Source organism: Tenrec ecaudatus, chromosome 1 (assembly GCF_050624435.1).
Source record: "Tenrec ecaudatus isolate mTenEca1 chromosome 1, mTenEca1.hap1, whole genome shotgun sequence".
Lineage (NCBI taxonomy): Eukaryota > Metazoa > Chordata > Mammalia > Afrosoricida > Tenrecidae > Tenrec > Tenrec ecaudatus.
In genome coordinates, this window is record NC_134530.1 from 195,340,473 (window position 1) to 195,366,547 (window position 26,075).

Here is a 26,075-nt window from a genome sequence, read left to right on the forward strand (position 1 = left end):
GCTGGCCCCATTTTTGAGCTTAGTCCAGTCAGACTGCTTCTGGAGTGTTTTTGAAATGGACACTAGCTTTGAAGAAACAAAAATGAATGGTCCCAGAGCCAATTGTCCAGAAGTAGGATTTGGTCTGCAGAGTGAGTTACAAGGAAATGAGAGAAGAAGGAAGGGATGTGATCCCAGAGGAGGGAAGAATTCCTTCAGGACATCCTACTTCCTTGAGTGCCGGGAGCGCAGTCCTGAAACTACATGAGAAGGAGACTCCTTTTTGCATCACTCTGAGGTCACGTGGAGGCGACCTTGCCCATCACTGCAGGCTCTCAAGAGAGGCTGCAAAGCTGCTTGGAGCCCAGGACCACTCTAAGGTGGCGTAGGGGGTGGACTGGATGGTTTCCAACTTGCAGCCCATCTGTTGACTCTTTCCTCCCACATCCGTCTGTTGAGTGCCCACTGGGTGACAGGAACCTTGCTCTGCACAGGAAATGATGGCACAAGGCTTGCCCTCCGACAGCTTGGTGTCATGAGGGAAACCAGATAAGAAAACAGACTGAGAAGACAGGAGACCGGGGGAGGACGCGTGGCTTGAGAAAGCTTCCTGAAGGACACGTGCACTGAGTGAGGCTTTGAGGGCCTGTTGTTAAGAAGCTGGCTAGTCCTGGCCAAGGCACAGTACAGGCAGAAGGCCAGGTGTGAGCCCCTGCTGCCTGTCATCAGTTCTCTCTCTGGCTGTCCAGTTGAGTCCAGACTCCTGTTGGTCCCATGTGACACCAGGAGGGAATCGTCAGGAGTTCAGTGGCCTGGAGGGTGACCTGGGGTGGAGGCATGGTAAATAGGACCAGCATATGCTGACTGGGGGGGTCTTCTGACATCACCTGGTGATGTTGGAGGACCGGCGGCAGGAAGACACCCATCAGAATGGGTTTTTAGAAAGACTGTGCCTCTAGGAGAGGAGGTGGAGATGCCCCTGTGGGAGGAGGGCAGGTAGAAGCTAGTAGGTATTTTTCTGGGGGAAATATATGCTAAAGGGAAGAGACAGAGCTACAGGAGTTACTGTTGGAGCCGTCTACAGAGAGAGACTGCAGAGGCGTCTTGTGAGTTGAGACGCGAGTGAGCGCTGCGCAGAGAAGCAGCCACGTGAAGACGTGAGACAAAGAGAGTTCCCAACCATGACAACAGCACAGCTCTCGAAACAGAAATACACCTGGAATGTTCAAGATACAAGGAAGGAGGTTCGTGTGGCTGGGTGGAGAGTGGCCACAGAGCCAGGGAAGCAGTGGGCAGATCACGCACGACCTCATCGGCCTTGGGAAGGAGCTGGGTGCTGTAAGTGCAGAGAGAGAGAGAGAGAGAGAGAGGAGAGAATGCCTAGCAGGGGAGACCAGTGCTCTGGAGGGAGGCACTGGGAGTTCTTTTCAGTCGAGGGATAGTTGTCAGCTTGTTTAAAGGAGGAGACAGAAGGGGAGGTGTACAGATCATAAAGCAGAGGGCAAGTGGGGAGCAATGATGAAAGTTTAGGACACAGCGTCTTCAAAGTAGAGTGGAGAAAGAGTAATTCAAATGAAAGACAGGGGAAAATCAGAAAAACAAACTCTCCTTCAGGAGAGAGAGGGTATTTTAAAAGAGGTATTTTCATAATCCCCAAGTCCCTGCTAGCCGAGAAGCTGGAGGTCAAGTTCATCCAGGCACACCTCCAAAGGCAGGCCAAGTGACCTACTTCTGAATGATCCACCATGGAAAACCCCACAGAGCACAGTTCCGTCCTGACACACAGACAGTCTCTGAGAGTCAGAATCCATGCAATGGCGTCTGATTTTCTTAAGTGAAGGCCAACCAGTGGATTTGGGATTTGGGGACATGGAGATCATGCATGGCTGAAGGAGGGTTACCTGCCTTGTGTGGGGTGGTGAGACCAGAAGCCAGGTGGCAGTGGGCTGAGGAAGTGGAGGCTGCAGCCGCACTCCATCCTTCAGGGGCTGGACGGAGACGTGGGGAAGGGACAGAGGGGGTGGCTTAAATGCACAGGGAGGCGCTGTGCAAACAGAGAGGGGCAAGGGTTGAAGAGTGACCTCACAGCACAGTGCCACGGAGGGGTGCGACCCAGAGTCTCAGAGGAAGGGACCCTTTGCCATAACAAACCATCCAAACCCACTGCCACGTGAGTAACTGAGGCTGTAACTCTTTATAGGGGTAGAGAGCCTCGTCTTTCTCCCATGGAGCGGCTAATGGTTTTGAACTCCTGATCTTGTGGTTCACAGCCCAACTCATAAGCACTACATCACCAGGGCTCCTGTACCATATGTGGGGAAATATCACCTTTACTTCCACGGTTGCTGTGAGTTGGAATAGATTTAATCGTAGTGAGAGAGTGAGTGCGAAACTTTTAGAAGAATGCGGTCTCTGTTTTAAAAGTTTGGAGAGTTTAGAAAAAGTAGACCGTATCATCGGAATTTCCTCTTTGTTGTGTTTGTCTTCTTTTTTGTAGTTCTTGAATTTAATAACATTTAAAAGCTAGCTATCAAAACCTACCTGCAGCTCTGGATGGGAATGTAAAGTCGCTCCCAGCTCAGTGGCCTTCCCAGACAAACCATGAAAATGACTTTCATGAAGAGATTCCGAGTTGCTCTCAGTGAACCTGGCTTCAGAGGACTAGCAAGATCCATAAACACCATGTCCTTTAAAAAACAAAGTTATCTTCCTGCCTACAGAGATACTACAGAGTCCTCAATAAAATGATGTATAATTTTAAAAAGAGATACTACATCTTCTTAGCCTTTTTTTTCAAGTTGTCTTCTCCATTATAAAAACACTACATCCTCATTTAAACACACTCAGAAAGTGCAGATAAACTTAGATAAATGACCAAACCAAAAACCAAGCTCACTGACATCAAATTGAGATAGATGACAGGCAGCCTATAATCCTGCATTTAAAATAGCCACAGTTACCATATTGGCACCGTTGCTGCTAGCTCCCCATTTCAGTTCATTTTTCGGGAGTCTTTGGGTGGCACAAATGGTTAATGAAGCACTTGATGACTAGCCAGAGGGCTGGTGCTTCGAATCCACCCAGAGGCATCTTAGAAGACAGGCCTGGCCATCTGCTTCAGAAAGGCCACAGCCCTGAAAGCAGTTCTGCACATGGAATCCTGTTCAACAGCAACCAACAACAGCATGCGCTATTGCACGGTGAAATTTATATGGTACATGGAATATTAGCCCCTCAGAATTGTGCTGTTGTCTCTCTTAAGGTTATCGAAGTTGCCTAGAAAGAGCGGTGTAACCAATGGATCATTTCCTTTGAGGAACGCAGCATGTTCGAGTTTCTCTATTATTAAAACACTAAAGACTGATCTTTTTATTCCAAATTTTTAGTGTCAATTAGATGTGGGTTTTCTTTTCTTAGATTAACTTTGCACCCAACAGTTTAAACTGCTAATCAAACCCCCAAGTAGTTTACCCTTCACCCACTCCTTGATTGCTGGTTGACCTCTCGTGAATGGCTAGCGTCCTGTCGCCAGTCCCACCAACCAAGCTTGCTCTTCTCTCCATTGCCCTCTTCCTTTAGGAGCCCCCAAGTCTGTTCCCTTTGGTGTGAAAATCTGTGTCTTGGGTTTTTAGAGATATTATCCCTTATAACAATGGTCTCATATAAAATGTGCCCTTTTGTAATTGACTGCATCTACTCAGCATGATGTTCTTAAAGTTAGGTGTACTGAGATATAAGGAGCGCCAGCGGGATAAGCATTGGGCTGGTACCTGTAGTGTCAGCGGTTCAAACTCACCAGCCACTCCCAAGGAGAAAGACGAAGCTAACTCCCCACCCCACTCCCCCAAGCTCCTACTTACTGTCTTTCCCTTAAAGTGGTTACCATCTTGGAAACCTTAAGGGACTATTCTACTCTGCTTTAAAGCGTTGCTGTGAGTCAGCACTCATTGGCCAGGGTGGGCATGGGGTGCAGTGGTTAGTGCTTGTCTGCTAACAAGAGGCTGGCGGTTGAAACTATCAGTGCCTATCTGGAAGATAAGGGTTGGAGATCTGTTCTCTTATAGGTGATATCCTAGGCAGTTATATGGGAGTAGTCTTACTTAGTCTTACAGGGTTACTGTGAGTTAGAATGGACTCAACAACACACACAATAATTTGCATGCAATAAAATGATCCCTTTCACCTATCCAGTTCTATGCAATGTTGGCAAGTATTAAAATCAGCCAACCACCAGCCACAAACAAATTGAGAATACTGTTAGCACTTCATAGCATCCTTCAGACTCCTTGGCCCTAACCCCAGTTCCATGGCAGTTGGCTGATTTGTGTTCTGCTGGATAGCTGTGCCCTTTACATGTGGATACTGTACATGAGGGGACTTCAAAACGTGTGTGGAGGAATTTCATGATCTTTTAATCCCACTTTTCCATGAACATTTTGAGGCCTCCTTATATAATATGTAGCCATTGATGTAAGGCCAGGTTGACCAGAGAAACAAATTCAGTGACACTCACATATGTGTAAGAAAGAGCTTTATTACCAAGAAGCTTTATATATCAGGAAAACATCCCAGCCACTCCAACTGAAGTCTATCAGTCCCGTTTAGTCCATAAGTCCCCCTTCAGACTCATGGAGCCACATTCCTGATGCAGCGCGCAGGAAGATCACAGGCCCATGGGTGCAAGGTCGTGTGGATTCAATGGCGCAGTTCATCACTGGGCTCTGGCGGGACTCAGAGTGACTTGCGGGCATGGAGGTGAAGGTAGAGAGGGGGAGGGGGAGGTTTCCAGGACCCTCCTTATGAGACGGCCATGCCCATAAGGGGTCACCATCATGTTGTGACCTGATTGAGAGGTTGAGTACCACGCCTGCACTATTAAATATCTCCAGGTTGACATAAACTTATGTAACTACTATACCATTTGATCGTGATCTCATCTGTAACATAAAGCTCTTGCCTTCCATCCATGTTGTTGTGTTCTTTAATAATTCATTCCTTTTTTATTGCTGGTACTGTTCCATTGTATGCCCATACCCCATGAAAACATTTTTTACACACTGATTGGTGGACAGTTGGGTTGGCTCCAGTTATTCGTCAACATGTTTCTGTTTAGTCATAGGTTTTCTTTTACTTTGAGTACATACCTAGGAGTAGGATTGTCAAACCATGTGATAAACGTATATTGAGCTCAGAAAGAGCCAAAGTCTTTTCCAACATAGCCGTAGATGGATGTAATTGCATCCCCATCAGCAACGTAAGTGCCCTCCAGTTGCTCCATGTCCTTATCAGCATTTGATATTGTCAGGACTTATATTGCTTTCCTTCGGTTGTGTTCCAGCCTCCGGTAGCCCACTGTGGTTTGCATTTTTTAATTTGCCTTTTCCAGTGATCGACAATGTTGCCTCTTGTCAGGTGCTTATTTGCAACCTCCACCCCTTTTTGTTCACTTCGATTGGCCATCTAACAAATTGGATTGTTGGTTTTCTAACTTTGGCATGTGATTTTATTTGGAAAGAAATCATGATTATAGACAATACCGCAAAGAACAACTTTGTAAACTGCCCTCATTTTGGAGTGCACCCTTTAAAACAACTTCCTAGAACTGCAGGCTCAAAGAGAGCGCGCATCTTCAATATATTTGTGTGTGTACCGTACCGCTCAGTGGCTTCTTACAATGGTTGTGCCCATTTGCTGTCCTAGCAGAGCGGATTTGATAATAGAACAGAGCATTGCGTTGTCTTATTGAAGGATTCCGTTTTCATGCCAGGGAAGATTTTCCATACAGCCAGCAAGCATCTGCTGTTGCCTGACCTGCTGTTGGTGAAGTTGACTTATCCCTGAGAATCCTGAAGGTTGTTTCTGTAGCAGGTCAGGTGTAGACTGAGTGAAGAAGCATAGTGCCAGGGATGGCAGTGTACAGTTATTTCTTCTTTTTCTATAAAATATTAACGTGCTCTCCGCTGGCTTCTTTCATGCTCAGAGGTCATGAACTAATTTGCATAGCCAGCAAGGCAAAAATAACTTCACAGCTGAAGGGAAAGCTCAGCGGGGCCGAGTGAAGCTTGGGCACCGGGTCCCCATGCCTCCCAGGGGCAGTGGTCTCCTTGCCAGGCTTCCTTATTGATGAACTTACTGTATTATTCCTTATAAATGCAAAACAAAACAAAACAACTGTTCTTTTACATTCCTCTCTGAGAAAAACGGTTAGGCCTCTTCGTTCTTCAGTAGCGAGAATTAACCACTCGATTCCCCCAATAGCTCAGCATTTTACTTATTCACGAAGAAAGTACAATGAAAACCACTTACTGTGTTTTAGCTTTCATGTCTCCATCCAACAGACTGGGTAACAATTAAACAGTTCCTGCACCTAGGCACAACTCTTTTTAATTATTAAAATTGTCTCTATTTATTGTATTTCAAATAGGTGGAATGGGAGATGATATGACTCAGAAGTACTAGAATGGGTTTTGGTTTAATGACTCTAAAGAGAAACAAGCATATTGTGGGTTTTATTTTATTTTATTGGTGACAAATAGCTCTTGTTCATTTTGGGACTCTTTAGACTTTTGATATTTTATAACAACTTTATGGCTGACTCTTCATCAGACACTCTGATTGTAGGTTTGTTTCTTTGCCAATATGGGAAATAGTCTTAAATTTTTAAAAATATGTGTCATTCTAGAAGACAGACAGCACATATCTGTCGTGCAAATCAATCTCTCAGGCATTTTAAGCAGAGATAGGAAAGGGGAACAATGGACAAATATTTTTTGTTACATTTATGGATCTATGATTTTGAGAAGTTTTTGTAAACTCAAACAGATCCTTCTGCTGGATATATCTCAGACTGCTGAAGAAAACACCCCCACCCCCCCTACCCCCACCCCCCCCACACAGTGTGAGAAGAAGTTTTATTCCTTAGTGTTTCCTCTTCTATACCCTTGGAAGGATACATTTGGTCAGCCCCCCCACCCAGTGTTAACTGGGTCAGCCCCTACCCAGTGTTAACTGGGTCAGCCCCTACCCAGTGTTAACTGGGCTTTGGAAGAAGACTGGCTTTCTCCAGGACCAGGAGGGAGTGGCATTTTTCAGCCATTTGCAAGTGGCATCTGCAGATGTAAGCCACTAGCTAAGGAGGAGCAGGCACTAGTTGATCTCTTGACTGAATGCCTGGGCCAGAGTTCCGAGATGCGCCTTGTTTCTGTGTGATCTCGCTTAGCTCCTGTAGGTCTGGCCACGCCCACCTCTATCCGCTGTGCCGTCAGTTTCCTACCCAGATGGACAGAAGAGGTGAGTGGGTCATTGTGAAGGACAGAAACCTAACTTGGGACTAGTTTACACCAGGAGGGGCTTTTCTTGGAAGAGGCGTCTCACAGACGGGCCTCAGGAAGGAGCCAGCCCCAGGGGCACTGGGTTCTGCTTCCTTCCTCCCTCTGTGGGGTCAGCCTTATTCTCCTCCCTCCTTGCAGCCAGCTTTCTGGCATGAGAGAAAACCTGGTCAGCAGTGGCTTCTGAATCTTTTATTTTGTGGCTTCAGCTGCCTCAGAAGACATCAAACAGATTCCATGCATCCCACGTCCAAGTATCCTGGGCAGGGGGGAGAAGCTTCTTATTCCAGGAGGCGATGTAGAAGCAGTGCAGCATTTGGGGAGACATCCAGGATGTGGGGTGTTGTCAGAGAAAGAGGAGGGAGGAACTGGCAGGAGAAAGGCAAGGTGACCACTGGGCTGATGACAGACATCCTCTCTGCCATCACAGACTGGGGCTCATGAACACTCCTTCTAGGGCGGCCAAGCGCCCACCCGGACAGTTAGTTGGATCTGTCCCTCCATGGAGTTCGCACCCCCTGGCCAGCCATCTCATGCATACTTGTTCTTAGTGCTGGAACGGACCTGGTGAGAGAAAGTGTGTGTGATCCACAGAAATCCCTCCCTACCACTAGAAGAACAACTCCAAGCACATGTATTTATGTTTGCGGGTTCGTATCCTGTGGGGTCTCCCCGTCTAGCAATTCTCCCTCCTTGCCAACTCTCCGAAGCACCGTTTTGGTAGCATTCATATGATGCGACAATCACAGGACACCGCCAGGCTCTGCGGCGAGGCAGCTCCACGGTCGTTCCGGAGAGGACATTTGTCACGGAGTTGTGCCTTTGGGATGTATTTCTAGCTGGGTACCATCATTATCTCTTCTTGCCACTGAAAGCAATCTGGATTTGGAATCTAAATTTCTGGGTTTGAGTCTCGGTTTGACCATTTACTCTCGGAGTGACCTCGGGCTAGCTACTGTACCTCTCAGAGCCACGATTCGCCAGCTCCTAGCGTGGCAGTTGTGCTGGTCTGGAATGGAGCCATGTAACTGGTGCAGCCGTGAGACCTTTCCCCTTTTCACTGGCACCACCCTCCTCCCCCTCTGGAGCGCTGACACTCTTGGGTGACCAGGGGCTGGAATCAAGCCAGTGGCACCTGGCGTGGCTTTGGGGTTTGAATCTCCGTCTCTCAGAACTTGTCCTGTGTGTGCCTGAGTAGTGACCAGGAACCTTGTCAGCAAAGAGAAACGATCTCAGTGTGATTGGTAGAGGCTGGACTTTGCTGTGGTGCTGATGCTAAGCAACGAAACCCCGCTTCACCCATTTCTGTGTTCTTCATCCGGGATCACTTGGAGGAAAACTTCTTAAGGATACATTTAAGGCTTCCTCTGAGAGACACTGGGCTCAGTTTTCTGTTTTGTTTTTTGAGGTCAACCGCCCCTAAGAGAGAGGTAAAGATGAGGAGGCAGAAGGATATTTTTTATCAACGCTGAAAGTCACTCCGATTTGGGTTTATGGCTGGGCGTCATCCTGACAACGTATTCGTCTCTGAATAATCTAAGATGGGTGTGTCCCCTCCCCCCACCATGCATCGGGACTGCGTCTCAGGCACATGACCCTTGCCCTTACTCAGAGCATAAAGCTCTAGAAGAGTTGAAAGAACTCTGTCAGGGGTGCCCCACCGCAGGGGTTTTCAATCAGAGATGATTTTGCCCCATCCTACACCCCAGTGTCCTGGGGAAATTAATCAATGTCTGGAAACATTTCTGATGGTCACAAATTCTGAGCAGGTGCTATTGCTATGGCCATGTATGGAGTAGAGGCCAGAGATGCTGCTCCACATCCCACCACGCGTAGAGCAGCCTCTCCCGCCAGCAGTGGTCTGGCCCCGATGTCGTCGTAGTGCGGGGCCGAGAGGCACGGTCCTATATATAACCTCTTCTCCTTGGTGGGAGATGGGCTTTCTTTCAGGTGGGGAAAGGAAAGACACGTTTTAGATTGTGGTTTTCTGCTTTTTTGAAAACCATCTTCTTGGGTGATGAAGAACTCCCATGGATTAAAGATGAGTTTCACTACCGAATGGCTGTCAATCAATTGCACACTGGGGAAAAGTTGAACTGGCAAAAGTTGGGTGCTAGATATAGTTACAACAACAAGGAAGGAGAAAGAGCAGCTGCTGAGGCTGTTTATGTACAACCATAACCTTCATGGGCTTGGTTCTGCGGCTTGGCAGTTGAAGGTCCTGGTTTCATGGGCTGGCTCGGATGATGGGTCTAATACCACATTCAGTGCTTCTGTCCACCTCCCGTGCATTGTGCAGTACCTGGGCTTCAACGCTTCCATGTAGCCATCTAAGGCATGCAAAATTCATTCCTATTAGCCCAGAGCAGAGGTTCCCAAACTTACTGGCCTACTGCTCCCTTTTCGGGGGTGGGATGGGGGGATAAAACCACGCAGTGCCCCACGGGCAATAACTTTTGCACTCTAGCCTGCAATCCAGGAGGAAGTATACGTATCTGCCTCTGCAGTCCCCTCAGATTGTTCCAGCTCCTCCCAGGAGTGGTACCACCCACTTTGGGAAACACTGGGCTAGTGATGGAGGAGGATGGAGATCCAGGAAGGGAGGGGGTATGTGCCACTGCTTCTATTAACAACTGCCTCCTTTGTCCTGAGACCAAAATAGGGTGGTGTCCAGCTACCATTGCCGAACATGTTGATCAGAGAGTCTAGAGGAATCCTGATCAGAAGGGGGGAAGTGCAGAGCAGAATTTCAATTCCTGGTGCACACCAGACTTTCTAGAGACGTGGAGACTGTGTGAATTTGTGATACAATTCCTCTGAGATGATCTTTAAGCCTTAAAACAAAGTCATCCCACAAGCTCCTCTTTGAAAATGTTTCTCCTTGAGAGCTATGTGTGAACAACTGAAGGCAGCAGCTGGAAAGGCTCGATGAGAAACTTAGGGAGCAGTGAGTACATGTTAATGTGGGAACGACTGGGGAAAGGCGGGGTGAGGAAGGCTGTACTACTTGAGGAATGTAATCAGTGCCACTCCAGTGTACAAGCAGGCAGTCTGGAGTTGGTGTGTGTTTTGTGGTGTCTATTCTCCACAGCAATAGCAATGTCAGAATAAACAAAATAACATATTTGGATACCACTTAATACTTATTGGCAACCTTACTCTCCATAATAGGAACGGCCGCCTTTCCTTTGTTAAGTACAGAGACTCTTGTTCCCTCTTGGAAATGGCATAGATTCTCTCCATAACAAAGGGGCAAGTTGGCCCTGCCCTCCCCTTCTCTTTCCAGCAACTAAAAGGGCTTCTTGGCTAATCATTATTGTCAGTGGGCTTAGAAGGAAGCCCATACTCTGACCAGAAATGAGCTCAGAAACATGTGTTGACTAATACATATCTATCTCTAAGCACAACAAAAATTGAAACAAAGCAAAAATAAAAAAATCTCACTAGGAAAAGTCTTGATAAGGAAAATGAAACATTTAATCAAATATCTCCAGTTTTTCAGTGTGCCTGTGTCTGCGTGATGTCTCTTGAAGGGCAGCATACTATTGCTACTTCACCTGTCACAGGAGGGAGAAGAGTTTCTCCTATGTGGCTGTGTCTGCAGCTGTAGAGGAAAATTTAAAAAACAAACAAACAACCCATTCAAGGCAGTTTACTATCCTGAGACCAGAAGGACAAGCTGATGTCTGACTGCCACCTCCTACTGTTCTGATGAAGATCATCAGATCTTGGACAGAGGTAGGGAGCAGGGAGCGAAGAGCAAAATTCAGAATCAGAAAGACGAGACTTACTGATATGATGAAGACTGGTGGAGCCTTGAACCCGTGGCTTTTAGACATCTTTCAAGCCTGGAACAGAACTCACCTCCCAGGCATCAGCTTTCAGCCAAACAATAAGTTAAAAAACAAAACAATCCTCACTGCCATCAAGTCCATGCTGTTTCAAGGTGGCCCCATATGACAGGGTAAAACTGCCACTATTATTTCTGAGGTTGTAACTCTTTATGGTAGAAAGCCTCATCTTTCTTCCTTGGAGGGGATGGTGGTTTCGAACTGCAGGCCTTGGGTTAGCAGCCCAACACATCACCACATGTACGCACTCGTTGCCATTGAGTTGATGCCCACTCATAACGACTTTATAGGGCAGGGTAGAACTGCCCTTGTGAGTTTCCACGACTGTAAGTCTTTACCAGAGTAGAAAGCCCTGTCTTTTTCCCTCGGAGAGGCTGGTGGTTTCGAGCTGCTGACCTTGTATATTCTAGCCCAATGATAGGCCTATTGATATTACAGCCAAGGAGGAAGATACTCCTCCTTATAATCAAAGGGGAAGCCTTTGCCCCAAAAGCACAATGGAGAAGGCAAGAAGGGCGGGAAAGACTCCCAGTAGACTCCGGGAACCCGGGGAGAAGTGGGGAGAGGGCCGTTGCATTGAAGGATTATAACCATTGTCATGAAACAAAATGTATGTACAATGTTGAATGGAAAGTTCATTTGCTATGTAAAATTTCACCCCAATTTTAATAAAACCCGCAAAACAAAGCAAAGCAAAAGGAAAAAGCCCTTCGAAGTAAATTGTTGCATCACTGTGGGAAAGTCGCTGCTTTTTGTGGTTAAGGCACCAATTCATGTGTGTCATTGAAACAGAGTCAATAGAGAGATTGAGGGTCTGTATTAGCTGCTTTCTTCAACTGAAGGCTGCAATCCTTGATCCTCCTCACCAAGTGCTTCAAGTCCTCCTCACTTCAGAAGCCAGCATCTGCATATCAAGGGTTCTCACTAAGTCCACCTCCAATCCTGCTGCACAAGACCTCCTTAACGGACAACCTGATCTGTGTTGGAAGAAGTAAGACCAGAGTGCCCCCAGAGGCAAGAATGGCAAGGCTTTGACTGACATCCTTTGGGCGTGGTGTCAGGACAGACCAGTGTCTGGAGAAGAAAATCCTGTTTGGAAAGGTGGAGGGGCGGCGAATTAGAGGAAGGCCCAGGAGAGAGGGATGGACACAGTGGCTTCGTCGGTGGGCTCAGGAAGGCGCAGCACCCTGCGGTGTTTCCTTCTGTCGGGCACAGGGTCACACCTGAGGTCAACAGCAGACGTCTTGCTGGTATTCTCTGCTGTCAGACAAGATCCGTCCCACATCTGACACAGCCTATAACATCTTCCGGTGTTGGACGTTTTTCTCTTCCCAGCGTCCTCACTCTCCTGGCTCATTAGATTCCAGGCACACTCCCTTCCGTTCTTCAAATCTCCCGTCTCCTCTGTGCTGCGGAATTTTCTGTATATGAATTGTCCTGCAGCTGACTTCTCTTCCCACGTTATTTCATCTGACCTGCTCCTACGCTGATGCTGAGCTTCTATGTCGTTTCTGCAGAGAGCGCTCCCGTCCCTGGCCTTCCAATTACTGTAATTGTGATCTATTTAGTATCTGTCTCCTTTATTCAATTTCATGAGGACAGCAACCGTATCTAGCTTACTCTCCTTTGTAACCTCTGTGCCAGCTACATAGTATAAAAACAAGCAAAAATCCCACCAACTCTGTTGCCATCGAGTCAATTCGGGCTCTCCGTAATTCCATTTGTCAGATGGTAGAACCGCTCCGTCACATTTCCCCCTTCTGATCTTCAGAAGCAGACTGCCCGGCATCTCCTCTGGTCCTGCTGGGTAGGGTCTACCGGCCGTAGAGTAGATGAGCACAGTGCTAGCAGGAGTATTTGGAGAAGTGGGTTAGAGACTGGGCCCTGGGCTCGGCTGGAATTCCATCCTCATTGAGATGAGACAAAGGAGGGCTCTAGGATGGGGCCTTGGCGGGACAGGAAGGTGGTCTGGCAGAGCCTGCACCTGTGATCTCTTTGTCTTTTTCCAGCCTCAGTCTCTGCCCCTCAAATATATTTTGTTGCAATTAATTTTTCTTTCATTAGTACAGAACTCAAACAGTGAAACTCACTGTCATAGTGCCAGTTCTGACTTTTAGCGGCGCTGTCGGACACAATGAGACTGCCCCTGGGTTTCTGAGGCTGGGCATTTTTTCTGGGGCAGGAAGTGTCATTTTTCCTTCTTGGGCTGGCTGGTGGGATTAAACTACCAACCTGAGGGTTAACACAGCCCAATGCATAGTCCTCTTAAGCCACCGACACTACTCGTTAATACAAAGAGATTTGTAAACAATGCACAAAATGAAGCAGTCTTAGAATTTGATTTTTTCAACTCCAATTATATCTTCAGTGACTTATTTAAAAGAGGTGGAGAACAAAATATTATTTGCTCTTCAGCATTTTATGATAGGTCACAATTGTTTACACATCTGCTTAACACTCCTCAGTTTGCATATCCAGATATGTAATCAGATGTACCAATATAATTAATGTGCAAATGAAGGAGGTTCAAGTAGATGTGTAAATAATTATGACCTCACAAGGAGCCTTGGGGGCTCCTTTGGACTCCTTTGGACTGCTAACCAAAAGGTTGACGCTTCAAACCCACCTTGGGACCTTCTCCTTGGGACCATAATGGGGCTATCTGCTCCTGTAAAGTTTTACAGTCTCAGATACAGGATGTCATGAGTCAGATTCAACCCGGTGGCAGTGAGTTGGGGCTCAGTCACACCCTAATGTGTCTGTGGATGAGTCCAACCAATCTGCTCCAATGGGTGTGCAAGTATCAACATCCATCTGCCACTGAATCAAGGGCACTTCTTGGTCACCACTGTTGCATAGCATAAGGGAAGGGGCCACGGTGGATAGAAATGTGGAAGAACGTCTGTATCCAGGAGCTGGCTTTTATCAGAGACGAGAGGGTCAAACACGCTCGTGAATGATTAGCCAATGAGTGAGGAACACTGTGTAGTCGGGTGTTAAAGGTGGAGCTCTCTTGGTATTCAAAGAAAACAGGCAGTGCTGCTTGCAGGAATATAGCCGTGCAGCCTCATCTGGGCAGGTGTGGCTAACAGGACCGAAGGGACCTGAGAGATCCCTCTCTCTGATCACCTCAAGGACAGGGATATACCCCTTCTCTCTTTTTGTGCAACACCTACTTCCTATTCCCTGTGAGCCAGTCTGTAGTGTCTCTAGCCAGTATCCAGTTTCCTCTTCCGGGGGCTTGTGATCTACCTCACAGGAGACTTTTGAGATTCTGCTCTTGGTGGGCGTTTTGGCTCATCTTGGAAGTAGTACAAGACTGTCCTTGGGCAGAAGAGATGTGGACCTCAAACTTGAGCCATCGTGGGCTTCCCTTTGGCCTTCCTCCATGTCCCCACCATGACTTTCGCTCTTTAACTAGTGACATCGTACCACCTGGGCAGTTGGTATTTCTATTCATAGCAATGTCCGTCGTGCCCTAAGAACCCAAAGTGCTGCAGCCCGACCTTTGCCAACGTACTTACTCGTCTCCTGTTAGAACAAACCTGCATCGTAAAGCAACGCATATTCATTCTCGTATAATGCTGGGGGCAAGCAGTCTGAAGTCATTTCCACTGTCAGGAGGGCTGTACTCCCTCCAAACTAGAAGGCCGAGGGGAGAATCCAGGTCCTTGCCTTTCCCACCCTCTAGAGCTGACAAGCCTTTGGTTTCTTGGAAACCACTAGCCACGCTGCGGGAGAAGGAAGAGGTTCTCTGCTCCCTTAAAGATTGACATGCTTGACATCAGAGAGAGTGCCCTGGAGTGTGGGCCGATGCAGATGTGGCTCACTTAAAATCTAACCCATTTGTTACATTTGTTCCAGTTTTGTTATTTTTTGTTAGGGGTTTTTTTCTATGTTTTATTTTGTCATTGTTGTTTCTTGCTTTATGTTGTGGTATGTTTTTCTTTAGATGCAACTCAGGATAGGTACATCTACAGAGACGGTAACTAGGTTAATGGTTTCCGGGAGCAATGGCAGAGGGAAACGGGAAGCTAACCAGAATGAGGACAAGAAGGAAGAAAATATTCCAAACTTGATTATGGTGATGAGTGCACGAATCTTCTTAATATGTTTAAACTCTCGACCTGTGTGCTATGTGAACTGTGCGTCAACGAAACTGTTAACAAAGATTCGCATTCTCAGAAACCCACAGGGGCACTTCTCCCCCGTTCCACGGGGCGGCTAGAATCGGAATCAACTCGATGGTCATGGATTTGGCTTTGGGTTTGAGAATTGTGCTCCTCACGTTTCCTGGCCGGGAGCCACTTCCATCGTCTTTAGAATCAGCAGCGCAGTAGCTTGCTTCAGTTGTCACAGTGCTGTCTTCTCTCCAGTTAAATCTCTGTCTTCTAAGGACACTTGTGATTGCATTCAGGAACAATCCAAGCTAATCTCTCCATCTCAAGATCCGTAACTTCATCACATCTGTAAAATTCATTTTGCTGTATCCAATAGTCTATGTCGTTTCCAGGGATTAGGATGTGGATATTTGGGGGTGTCATTATTCACCCTATCACACCAAGGCTTGGGTTACCCCATGTTACCAGCACGATCTGCAATATACCCCCGATTCCATGAGTCCTCTTAGCCTCGCCGTGTACAGGCATCTCCAGTTAGGTGCAACGCCTCCTTGCTATTTTCTATGATGGGAAGTTGCCTTCATTTTGGAAGGATTAAGCCAACCCCTACTTGCCAAGAATTCTTCATCACCATCACCTTCACTTGCTGCTTTTGCAGCTTTTAAATCCCTGACGGGGCTTTGAGCCGTTTATCCATGAAAAGAAGGCTAAAAAAATGACATGCACCTGTCTGACTGGCTTCCACATTCAACCTAAAGACACACTTAGCCGTGGTTCTCATTTATCATCCAGGGACTGCCTGTACTTGTTTTAATTTAACTCAGATCAGTTCCTGTTGCTTAAAACCGGGAACCTCTACACGGTCTCATCAACACTCTGAGAAAGACTTTACAAGCATCATCTTTTCTGATGCATGCACCAACCCTCTCCCCACCACACAGATAAGAAAAAGGAAGCTCGGAGAGGCGGGGCCACTGCAAAGGCAGACAGCTAGCAAGTAGTGTTGGCCCTGGGATTGGACACCAGCCAGTACGACTGGAGAGTGCATAGTCTTATTAGAATCCTGGTTCAAGTCTCTTTTGATTATAGATATTTTATAAGGAGGAAGCAGGGTGCCCTCTAGTTCTAAGTCTGCATTGTGTCGTTTGGACAGAGGAAAGAAGGCAAGAGAGAGGCATTCAGGGTGAGGGGAAGACCAGAGACTGAGGAGTGGATCTAAGAGATGATTTTTAAAGGAAGAATCTGACAGGCTTTGGTGTCTTGCTAGAGATAAAGGGATGAAAGAGATGAAGGAACAAACCACCTTTGGGATGCTGACTCATAGTGATTACGTAATCCAAACTTAGTGCAAGGGAGTCAACGCTGACTCATATCAACCTTACAGCACAGAGTAGATAGAGCTGGTACTGTGGGAGACTAAATCTTTATGGAAGTAGAAAGCCTCATCTTTCGCCTTCAAAGAAGTTGGTGGTTTCAAACTGCTGACCTTGCAGTTAGCAGCCCAATGTGTGACCAGTACACCTCCATGACTCTTAGTTATTATATCACAGAAAAATAGGACCAATCCTTAGGGTTTCCAAACTGTGAATCATTCCAGGGGCAGAGAGCCACATCTGACTCCCACAGAGTAGCTGGTGGCTGGCCCAGGGCGTAAAGCCACCAAGACCCTTTTTGCAGCTGGACATAGCAACTCCTTTATGTTGAGCACCAGCGGAGTCAAATCCTGCCTCCCTTTTGCCTCCTCACAGTCTCCTAATATTATGGGCTGGATACACCCAACACGTTTGCTAGTGTTAATTAGCCTTTTCGCACAGATGCTAATGAACAGCTGTTTTTTGAAGGCTATTTAAGTTCTCTGTGCGGATTTATTTGGGTGGAGGCAAGCAGATATTTCTGAGCCTCCGAAGAGAATCCCGAGACTAAGACTAACAGATCCTTGGGAGGGAGGAACCAGTGAGCAGTTGCACCGAGCTGTCTCTGACTCATGGGGAGCCCCTGGGTGTCCAAGTAGACCGTCAGAGATTGGCAATGGTGGGATGCAAGGACTTAACAAGCGGTTCACTGCCCGAATGACCATTTGAAGTATAAAAAACTTAAGTTAACATTTGAATAATAACAATAAAAGAGGTACACAAAACACTGTTATAAGAGTTTTAAAACATTGATGAAAAATATTAAATAATATCTGACAAAACAATACAGCTGTTTTTAAAGATATCTCCATATTGTTACTTGATTGACATCCTCACTTTCAATATTGTTTGCTTTTATCCAAAAAGCAAAGTTTCATCAGCTTTGTGATTTATCTTCAACCATCTTTTCACTGTGGGAGTAGGATCTCATTCCTTTAGGGGTAGGCCAATTAGACAACAGTCATTGTGCTTGATAGAGTAGAGACAGATGATTTCTCTTCTGTGAACATATTCTGTTCATACTTGCAAACCCCCTTTCTGCTTCTGCTGAACTCACAGCAATTGTTCTGACACCATTTTTAGTTCTTTGAACACTTTTAGGAATTGCATAGTCCACTCCTAATGTCTCATGAGAATTTGGGGCATCACACAAGCTGAAATGATGATAGCCTATCACCCTCTGGTTGTTGGGTACTTTTTCTCCTTGTGTTCTGTGTTTACTAAAATAACAAATGCAAGAGAATAAAAAATGTAGCATTTCATCAAGGGTGTAACAAGGTTTATGAAATGAATAAAGGAATATACAAGCATAATTCTGTCCAACTTTTTATGTGTATGGACTGAATGAACACTGTGGGGGCTTAGTGAGAAAGGAATGTAAATTTGTGATTTCCACATTGGGTGGCCTCCCAGCGGTCCACCTTAAAGAGAACACTGATTACAAATGCCATTCTAACAACCAGTTCACCGAACTCAACAAAAATTTAGGTATTAGTTTTACCGAACCGGTGCCAACCAGGTGAATGCCACCACTGGAGGTAGGGCTGGGCTGTGACATTAATCCGGAAACAGTTGCTGGACGTAGCACCATGACATCTCCAGAAGGCTCCTTTTTCAGAAGTAGATTGCCATTCCTTTCCTCTGAGACGCCTCTCGGTGGACCTGCAACCTTTTGACTTTTTGGTTAGCTGCAGATTGTAGTAACAGCACTATCCTGGAATGCAGGAACTAAAAAAAGAACTTGCCAGGTTTTTTAGGGTTGGGGAAATGATTTAAGGGGGATTCTTTACCTGGCTATTTCTGGTTACCACCTAACTAGAGCTGCCAGATTTAGTGGAGGAAAATATAGGACATGTAGCTAAATTTGAATTTCATATATACAACAAGATACTTTTTTTCCCCTGAAAAAGCATATGCTAAATATTGCATGGGAAATACACAAAACAAATATATATGCATTGGGTCTCTGAAATGAAAATGTCACCTGTTGTTGTTGTTAGGTACAGTCGAGTCAGCTCTGACCACAGTGACCCTACACACACCAGAACTAAAGACTACCGTTCCTGGGCCATCCCCGCAGTGGTTCCCGTGCCTGAGCCCATTGAGGCAGCCACTGTGTCAGCCCATCTCCTTGAGGGGCCTTCCTCCCTCTCTCTGCCCCTCCATTTCACCAAACATGACGTCTCTCCTGACACTGTGTCCAAAGTACGTAAGATGAAGTCTTAACCATCCTTCCCTCCAGGGAGCACTCGTGATACTTGGAATACTCTTCTCCGGCACCACCATTCAAATGCACCCATCCCAATCACTTGACACCACCACGTGTCAATCAGTTTGTCACACTATGGCGGCCTGGCTGTTGCTGTGTGTGATGCTGGAAGCTGTGTCACTGGTATTTAGAATGCCAACAGGGCTACACAAAATGAACAGGTTTCCGTGGAGCTTCCAGATTACGAACGGACAATGAAGAAGGAATTGGCTCCCTACTTTGAAGGAAGAAGCTGCTGATAACCGTATGCATAGCATGGAAGCATTGTCATATACTGAAAGCCTAAACAAATCACACTGTGCACCCTATACTTTATCTGCAACCATGAACCTGAGCCCACTGCATTGAGACCTTGACTCCAGCCCTGCAAGTGTGAGAGTCAGACATGCTCCCGGAGACAGAGGTGAGACCTGCATTCTCAGGGGCACTGAATCCATCTAAAGGAAGGCGGGGCTGATCAAGTCTTTGGCTGATTGACTTGGGGAGAGGCACCATGGTTGTGATCCACCAGAGCATCACTTCTGCCTTCTGCTTCGCTGTGCCTCAGTAGTCAAGGCCATGACCTTGAAGCACTGGTGCCTTACAGGATCTGACCCACACAGCACCCTCTATTTGTTCAGTTCACCTGTTGCCCTCCAGGGCTTATGTGCTCAGTACCTAAGGTTTCGTGGCCAATTTTTCACAAGGAGACCACCAGAACCTCCTTGCACAGGACCTCCGAGTATGCTCAAATGGACCTCTAACTTTTCAGCTCATAGTCAAGCCCATTAACCATTTGAACCACTAGGAGTCTCCTTTTCCTCTCTGCTAACCACAAAGGCCACAGCAGTAGAGGCAGGGATGGTCTGTGACATTAATCAGGAAGCAGGGAGTGAACCTTTACTGCATGCAGAACCCCAGAACCCCTTGCCCTTCCCCGCTGATGTTGACTCCGTGGTTTGTGTTTGCTCTTCCTGTATCGGCTGCTTTGTGGGTGAGGTAATAATTAATCAGCCCTCCGGGTACAGAGCTCTTGGCTGTCTCTGCCCTTGTGGTCATAAAAGAAGGGGGTGCTCCAGGGTCTGCTCCTGGGGAACTCACACATATGCCTCTTGGGGCCACGGAGAGCTGAGACTTTTATTAACTGGATACTGGGATGCTCTTTAGGGCCTCCCTCCGATTTTGTGGTGTGCGCGTGTGCGTCTTTCTCCATTTGGTCTCAGCTTCAGCCAATTCACTAGTGTCTTCAGCGCAGTCAATCCAGAAGCATTCCTTGAGTATCTCTTATTGTTTGTGGCCTATAGAACGGATACGAACAGTATCTACATTTGCAGGGCTTTCACATCGAATGGGAATGGCAGATGAGTTCACACCAATGAGGTGTGGGTCTGCTTTTTTGATCCGGTGTCGTCGGTGGCTGCCGCTCAGGGCGACAGTAGAAGCAAACATCGCCCAGCCCTGCACCGGCCTCACAGTCATTGCTATGACTGAGCCAGGTGGTGAGGCCACGGTACCATTCCATTGCATGCATGCGATTCCTCCTTTGGGCTGGCCTGCTACATCACCAAGCGTGATTTCCTCCGGCAGGGCCTGGTTCCTCTTGATAATGCGTTCAAAGTCTAACTTCCAAGGAGCATTCGACTGGAATTCCTCCAAGACAAAGCTGTGTGTTCTTCTGGAAGTCCATGCCCCCAGTCAGTATTCTTCAGCAGCACCGTAATTCAAAGGCACATCATCGCTTCCGCGTCCCTTATTAACTGTCCAGCTCTCACATGGACACTTAGCCTAAGGCAGTTAAAATATGATGGCTCGGGTCAGGCAGCCTTCATCCTCACAGTGACACCTTTGCGTCGTGACACTGTACAAAGCTCTGCCATGGCAGAGTGGCCCGGGGTGCTCAATTGACTTCTTGACTACTGCTTTGTGGCTACAGACGGTCGATCCTCATAAAATGAAATTCCTGATAACTTCAGTCTTCTCCATCTTGGTGGTGCTTGTTGGTCCAGTTGTGAGAATTTCATGTTGCGGTGTAATCCATACTTTCCTTTGGGATGAGCGCAGATATGGATCCCTTCCAATCAGTTGGACAGGTAGCTGTCATCCAAGTTTCTTGGCATAGAGGACCGAGTGCGTCCAGCATAGCAGCTGTCTGTTAAACCGCTTCCGCCGGCATTCCCTGAATTCTTGGAGCCTGGTTTTTGGGGTTTTTTAGACCAGTGTCTTCAGTGAAGCTTGGACTTCTTTTTTCAACACCATCAGCTCACATGGACCTCTTGAAATGGTTTGACATCGACCATTTCTTTTTTGGTACAGCAAGGCTGTGTTTTTACATATGCCTTTCGTGCTTCCTGCATAACTCAGTATTTGGCCTTTTGAATCCGTCCACATTGTAACTTTAGGTTGGCATTTCCCCCCCCAATTCTTCCAGTCTGAGAAATGCTGAATGTGTTTTTTCCATTTAATGTTCTAACTTCAGGTCTTTGCACATTTATTGTAATACTTTACTTTGTCTTCTTGTAGCTTCTTTCAAAGCTGCCCTTTGAAATTTTCTGTTCCACTCCTTCGCCTCACTACCTCTTCCCTTTGCTGCAGCTACTCTGTGTTCAAGGGCAAGTTCAGCGTCTCTTCTGGCATTCATTTGGGTCTTTTCCTGCTTTCCTGTCTTTTGAATGACCTTCTGCTGTCTTCATGAAGGGTGTCGTTGATGCCATCCCCAAACTCTGTCCTCGAGGTGGTCTGTTGATTCAGCTGGGATACTCAGTGTTGTGCTTTTCTCTGGTGGACTAATCTTAGTTTTCTTCAGCATCACCTTGAACTTGTGTAGGCATAATTGATTGTTCACAATCAGCCCCTGACCTTATTCTGTCTGATGATACTTGCATCATTTCTTCCCCCCAAACAGGTGAGCATTTCTCTGGGATGTGGTAAAGACAGTGAGGGAGGTGGGAAAATAATTTTATGGGAGTATAAAGTGCCTTTTTTTCCGAAATTTTCTTTGTCCTCTTAGGAATTCCATTGCCACTGATTCTAACAGGTGGATACCGTAGCTGGATTAGAAGTACCACCCCCCTCAGGGATTAATTTGGTAGGAAGCGGGAAGCCCCCGACAAAAGGTCCAGTGGAGAGCCCCCTTACTGGAGGAAAGGCAGGTACAGTGACTCATTCCCTCAAGGTGCGTGCTCTAAGAAGGTGCCAAAATTTGGCCCTGGTCCCAGAGTGGTTACATGTTGAACTGTAACCAGGCAAGGCTTTCTACTCCCATGAAGAGTTACAGTTCCAGAAACTCACAGGGGCAGTTCTGCCCCGTTCTTTGACCAAATGGCAGTGAGTTTGGGGTATTTTGAGGGGTGGTCGTGGTGGTGGCGGACGTGTCTATTATACTGATTAATATATTTGCAGCACATATACATACACACGTAGAAAACTTCTTCATTGAACCTGAGTACATTTGTGACTATGACTTCTCTTGCCTGGCCACCCCTCTTCAGCTTGCATGTCGCGGGAAGGTGGTTTTGTGGCCGTTACTGTAGGGTTGTGCCCTGTTCACCTCCTGGGTTCCTGCAGGTCTTCCTTTGCCTGGAGCCCTCCGTGCTGACCTTCCTGGATTTGTTTTTGGTCTCTTCCCCAGGAGAACACCCTGATTTATCACACAGCCACTCCTTCGCCAGCTTTCCTATCTTCTGGCTTCCCTTTCCGCATTTTCGTTTATTGCTCACCTCCCACCACCTCTTTCTCTCTCCCCTCCACAATCTCTTCTCGCTGCTGCAGTTGTGCCTTCTTGCTTTTGCATTTGGTCCTTCTGCCCTCCCCTCCATGTTCTGAAGCATGCCGTATTCAACTCGGGACTGGGGAGGAAAGTGTCTTTGTAAAAACTTGCTTTCTCAAAGCCCTTTTATGATATGTGGATCTGGGTGTTGTAGGAAACAGGCTGACCCGAGGGCTGCTCCTGGGTCTGAGGGAGTGCGAGCTGAGAGAAGGGGGGGGGGGGTCTCACATTAGGCAGCAGTGCGAGCTGCCGCTGCTAGTGGAGCTAGTGCAGCAGTCACCTCATCAATGCACCGACCCTTCACATCGCTGCCTCTCCGGGCTGCCTAGTTTCCCTGCTCCCGTCAAACGCTCAGGCCTCATCCCCCTGCTTCTCCTTGCATTCACTTCGCATCGATTTTCCCTAAACCCTTCCTGTGTATGTGAAGGTATGGAAGTGTAGTCAGGGGAAATGGAGATGAAATTCACTAGGATAGATAGGACTGCCCTTGTGGGTTTCCGAGACGATATTCTATTTTGCGTGTGTGTTCATCAATAAGAGAGAGTTTTTTAAGTTCACATCAAGAAAACATCCCTACCCAGTGCTACCCAAGCCCACAAGTCCAACATTAACCCTTATGTCCAACACCAATCCACAAAGTCCTCCTCCATCTCACAAAACACACAATGATGCCGGAGGAAAGCTGAGTCAGTGAATTTGTAAGGAACTCAGCGCTGCCAGGGGTCTCCACACGGCTGCTCCAGCACCCAGGGCTGCATCGGGGTAGGTCCATGCGGCTTCTGCTCAGGGATGTCTTGCAGGAAGTGACTATAATTCTTTAAGGAAGTAGAAAGTCTCGGCTTTCTCTAGTAGAGTGGCTGGTGGCTTCAATCTGTGGATCCTGTGCTTAATAAACAGCCCCGGGTGTAACCCACTGTGCCACGAGGGTGTAGATACTTAGATACTATAATCCCTTGTGATAGTTTGCTTTTTTTCTGGTTCTTAGCAGCATTTTAACACCTACCTAATGTAGAGTTTGAGAGCCTTGGTGGCGTCCTACCTTACACGTTGGGCTGCTAACTGCAAGGCCAGCAGTTTGAACCCACCAGCCGCCCCTTGGGAGGGAGACGGGGCTTTCCCCCACAAAGAGTTACAGCCTTGGAAACTCAATCTGGCAGTTCTACTTTGTCCTGCAGGGTCACTATGAGTCGGTGTCGGCTTATCGGCAGTGGGTTTGATTGTTTGGAATGGGAGTTTTAACACCTATCAGTTTGCTATACTGTGTTGCTGAGATGCTTGGAGCTGTACCACTGCTATTTCAAATATCGGCAGTCATCCACGGTCAGCGGAGCTTCCACACGAAGACAGGCAGAAAGGACTGGTCCCCAACTTCTGACCGATAGCCCGTGACAAGCCTGTAGCAGCGGCAGGTTGGCTGATGCAGTGTGAGGGGATGAACCCTCAAAACACATAGTAGCCACAACAATGGGCCTGGAGGTGGCTCAGGACCAGACATGTTTCTTTCTGTTGTATGTGGGGTTTCCAGGAGCCGGCTCTCTTGACGGCAATTGACAACAAACACAAAGTTGGAAAACATCTCTACTGGTCATCTAAATCAGCCTTCAACGGAGTGTTGGAACCATCTGTTTTTCTCAGTAAACAGTTCAACTGTCTGTTTAATAGGCTGAAAGTTGAATAGTTTACTAGCTCCCAACGCCATTCACTGTGTTGTTGGCCAGTGAGGCTTATTTCAGAGTGAGTGCTTATGTTGTATTTTCCTTGATCTATGTTATTTGGACTCTACATCTGCTTCCAAGAGCCTCACGGCCTGTACTTTTCTTTCAAATACTGACAGCACGTCAATGGTTGAAGGGACTTTGGGTGTCTTCTTTCATACATATTTCAAGTCCTTAGCAGGTTTCCACTAAATATAATTAAACAACAGATTATTCTTGTCACCCTTCAACTGCATAGAAAACTCCTTTTTCTTAACGACTCACTCTCCTGTGGTTCCAGATTGCCAATATTGTCCCCTAGAGCTTAGGAGAGAGACAAAGAAAAGTTCCTATGGAGAGGAGAACAATGTAGCCCAACCAATTATTTCTAATATTGTCTGTTTTGGCTATCATCGTTTATGGAACACTCATGACTTTCAATATCATACCATTTCATTTGAATATTCAGGCCGAGATACTCCCCAGTTTTGTAGATGAAGGAATGTGAAGCTCCTAGAGATTGAATAACTTTCCTCAAGTCACCCAGTTCTCAAGTGAATCAGTTAAGGGTGAAGCCCAGCCAGCCCTTCCCACTGTGCCTTTCATGAATACTTCAATGCTGGTGTCTACCTTCTAATAGGAATGGTATGGATTTTATTCTTGTGTGTGCTCGTTGCTGAGTTCAGATGGAAGCATGGAAAGGAAAGATGCTTAATCCATGTCAGTCAATGCCTTTGGATGATGACAGAAATACTGTGTGGCGACCAGTGAAGTTACCCTCTACTCATAAACTTGATTTGCTTGGTAAAATTCTTAGTTTCAAAGTGTTACAAAGAGAATTCTTCACTACTCTTTTGCTGACATCAATCCACAAAAACTTCCTGAAGGAGACAGGAGGCTGATAAAAAAAGTAAAGTTTTGAAATAAAAATACGGAGGATCTTGGTAGGTTGGTAAAGGGAAAGGAAGTTGGCCAGGGCCAAAGAGGTACAGTAGGGAAGAAGGTCGGAGTGGGACAGATGCTGGAGACCTGTGTTTGCTCATGATGTGGATTTGTGATTCCAGACGGATGATTAGTTCTCCTGTTCTTGCCAAGTGAAACCCAGCAGGCTAAATTTAATTCCGCTGAGAGCCACTGGTGATTCACCCACGCTCAGGTGCACCCACATGCAGCTGGCGTCAGCACTGCGCGTGCTTTCCAGGCGGCTCCTGCCCCAACCAGCTTCCCCGTGTGTGGGCACAGGGGGAAAGCCAGCCGTAGTAACCTTGACCCTTGTGTTTTTCCTCCTGCAGCATCCTGGCCACGGCGGGGACCCACTTCAACACACACGTGGACCTGAGGACCCTGAGGGCTGTGCGTGTCCTGAGGCCCCTGAAGCTCGTGTCAGGGATTCCTAGTGAGCATCTGCCCTCCCACTCTCTGTTCTGCTCAGCCCTCTCGGCGGTCCCCTCACCTGGACCGGGGTCAAGGGGAATGGGGGACAAACAAGAAAACATTAGCTCCTGGAACGACACCCCCACTTGTTACAAACAGTGGGTACAAGAGTCTGATAAGACATTTCATATTTAAATTTAAGAGCTTAAAAAAAACCTTTCCGATTAAAAAATTAATGGAAACTCTTTAAGAAAAAAATTTGGAAAGTATTAGAACGAGTAAAAGGAAAGTGAAAAGCATGT

At 46.9% G+C, this 26,075-nt stretch overlaps 1 protein-coding gene across 3 annotated transcripts in view; it reads left to right on the forward strand.

Moving 5' to 3' along the window:
- Nucleotides 1-26,075, forward strand: part of CACNA1E (calcium voltage-gated channel subunit alpha1 E) — a 367,363-nt gene that overhangs the window by 81,948 nt on the left and 259,340 nt on the right. For all 3 annotated transcript variants that reach the window (XM_075528111.1, XM_075528117.1, XM_075528123.1), the window contains exon 4: nt 25,692-25,795. In XM_075528111.1, coding sequence (XP_075384226.1) covers nt 25,692-25,795 — 104 coding nt within the window. The remainder of the gene's footprint in view (nt 1-25,691; nt 25,796-26,075) is intronic.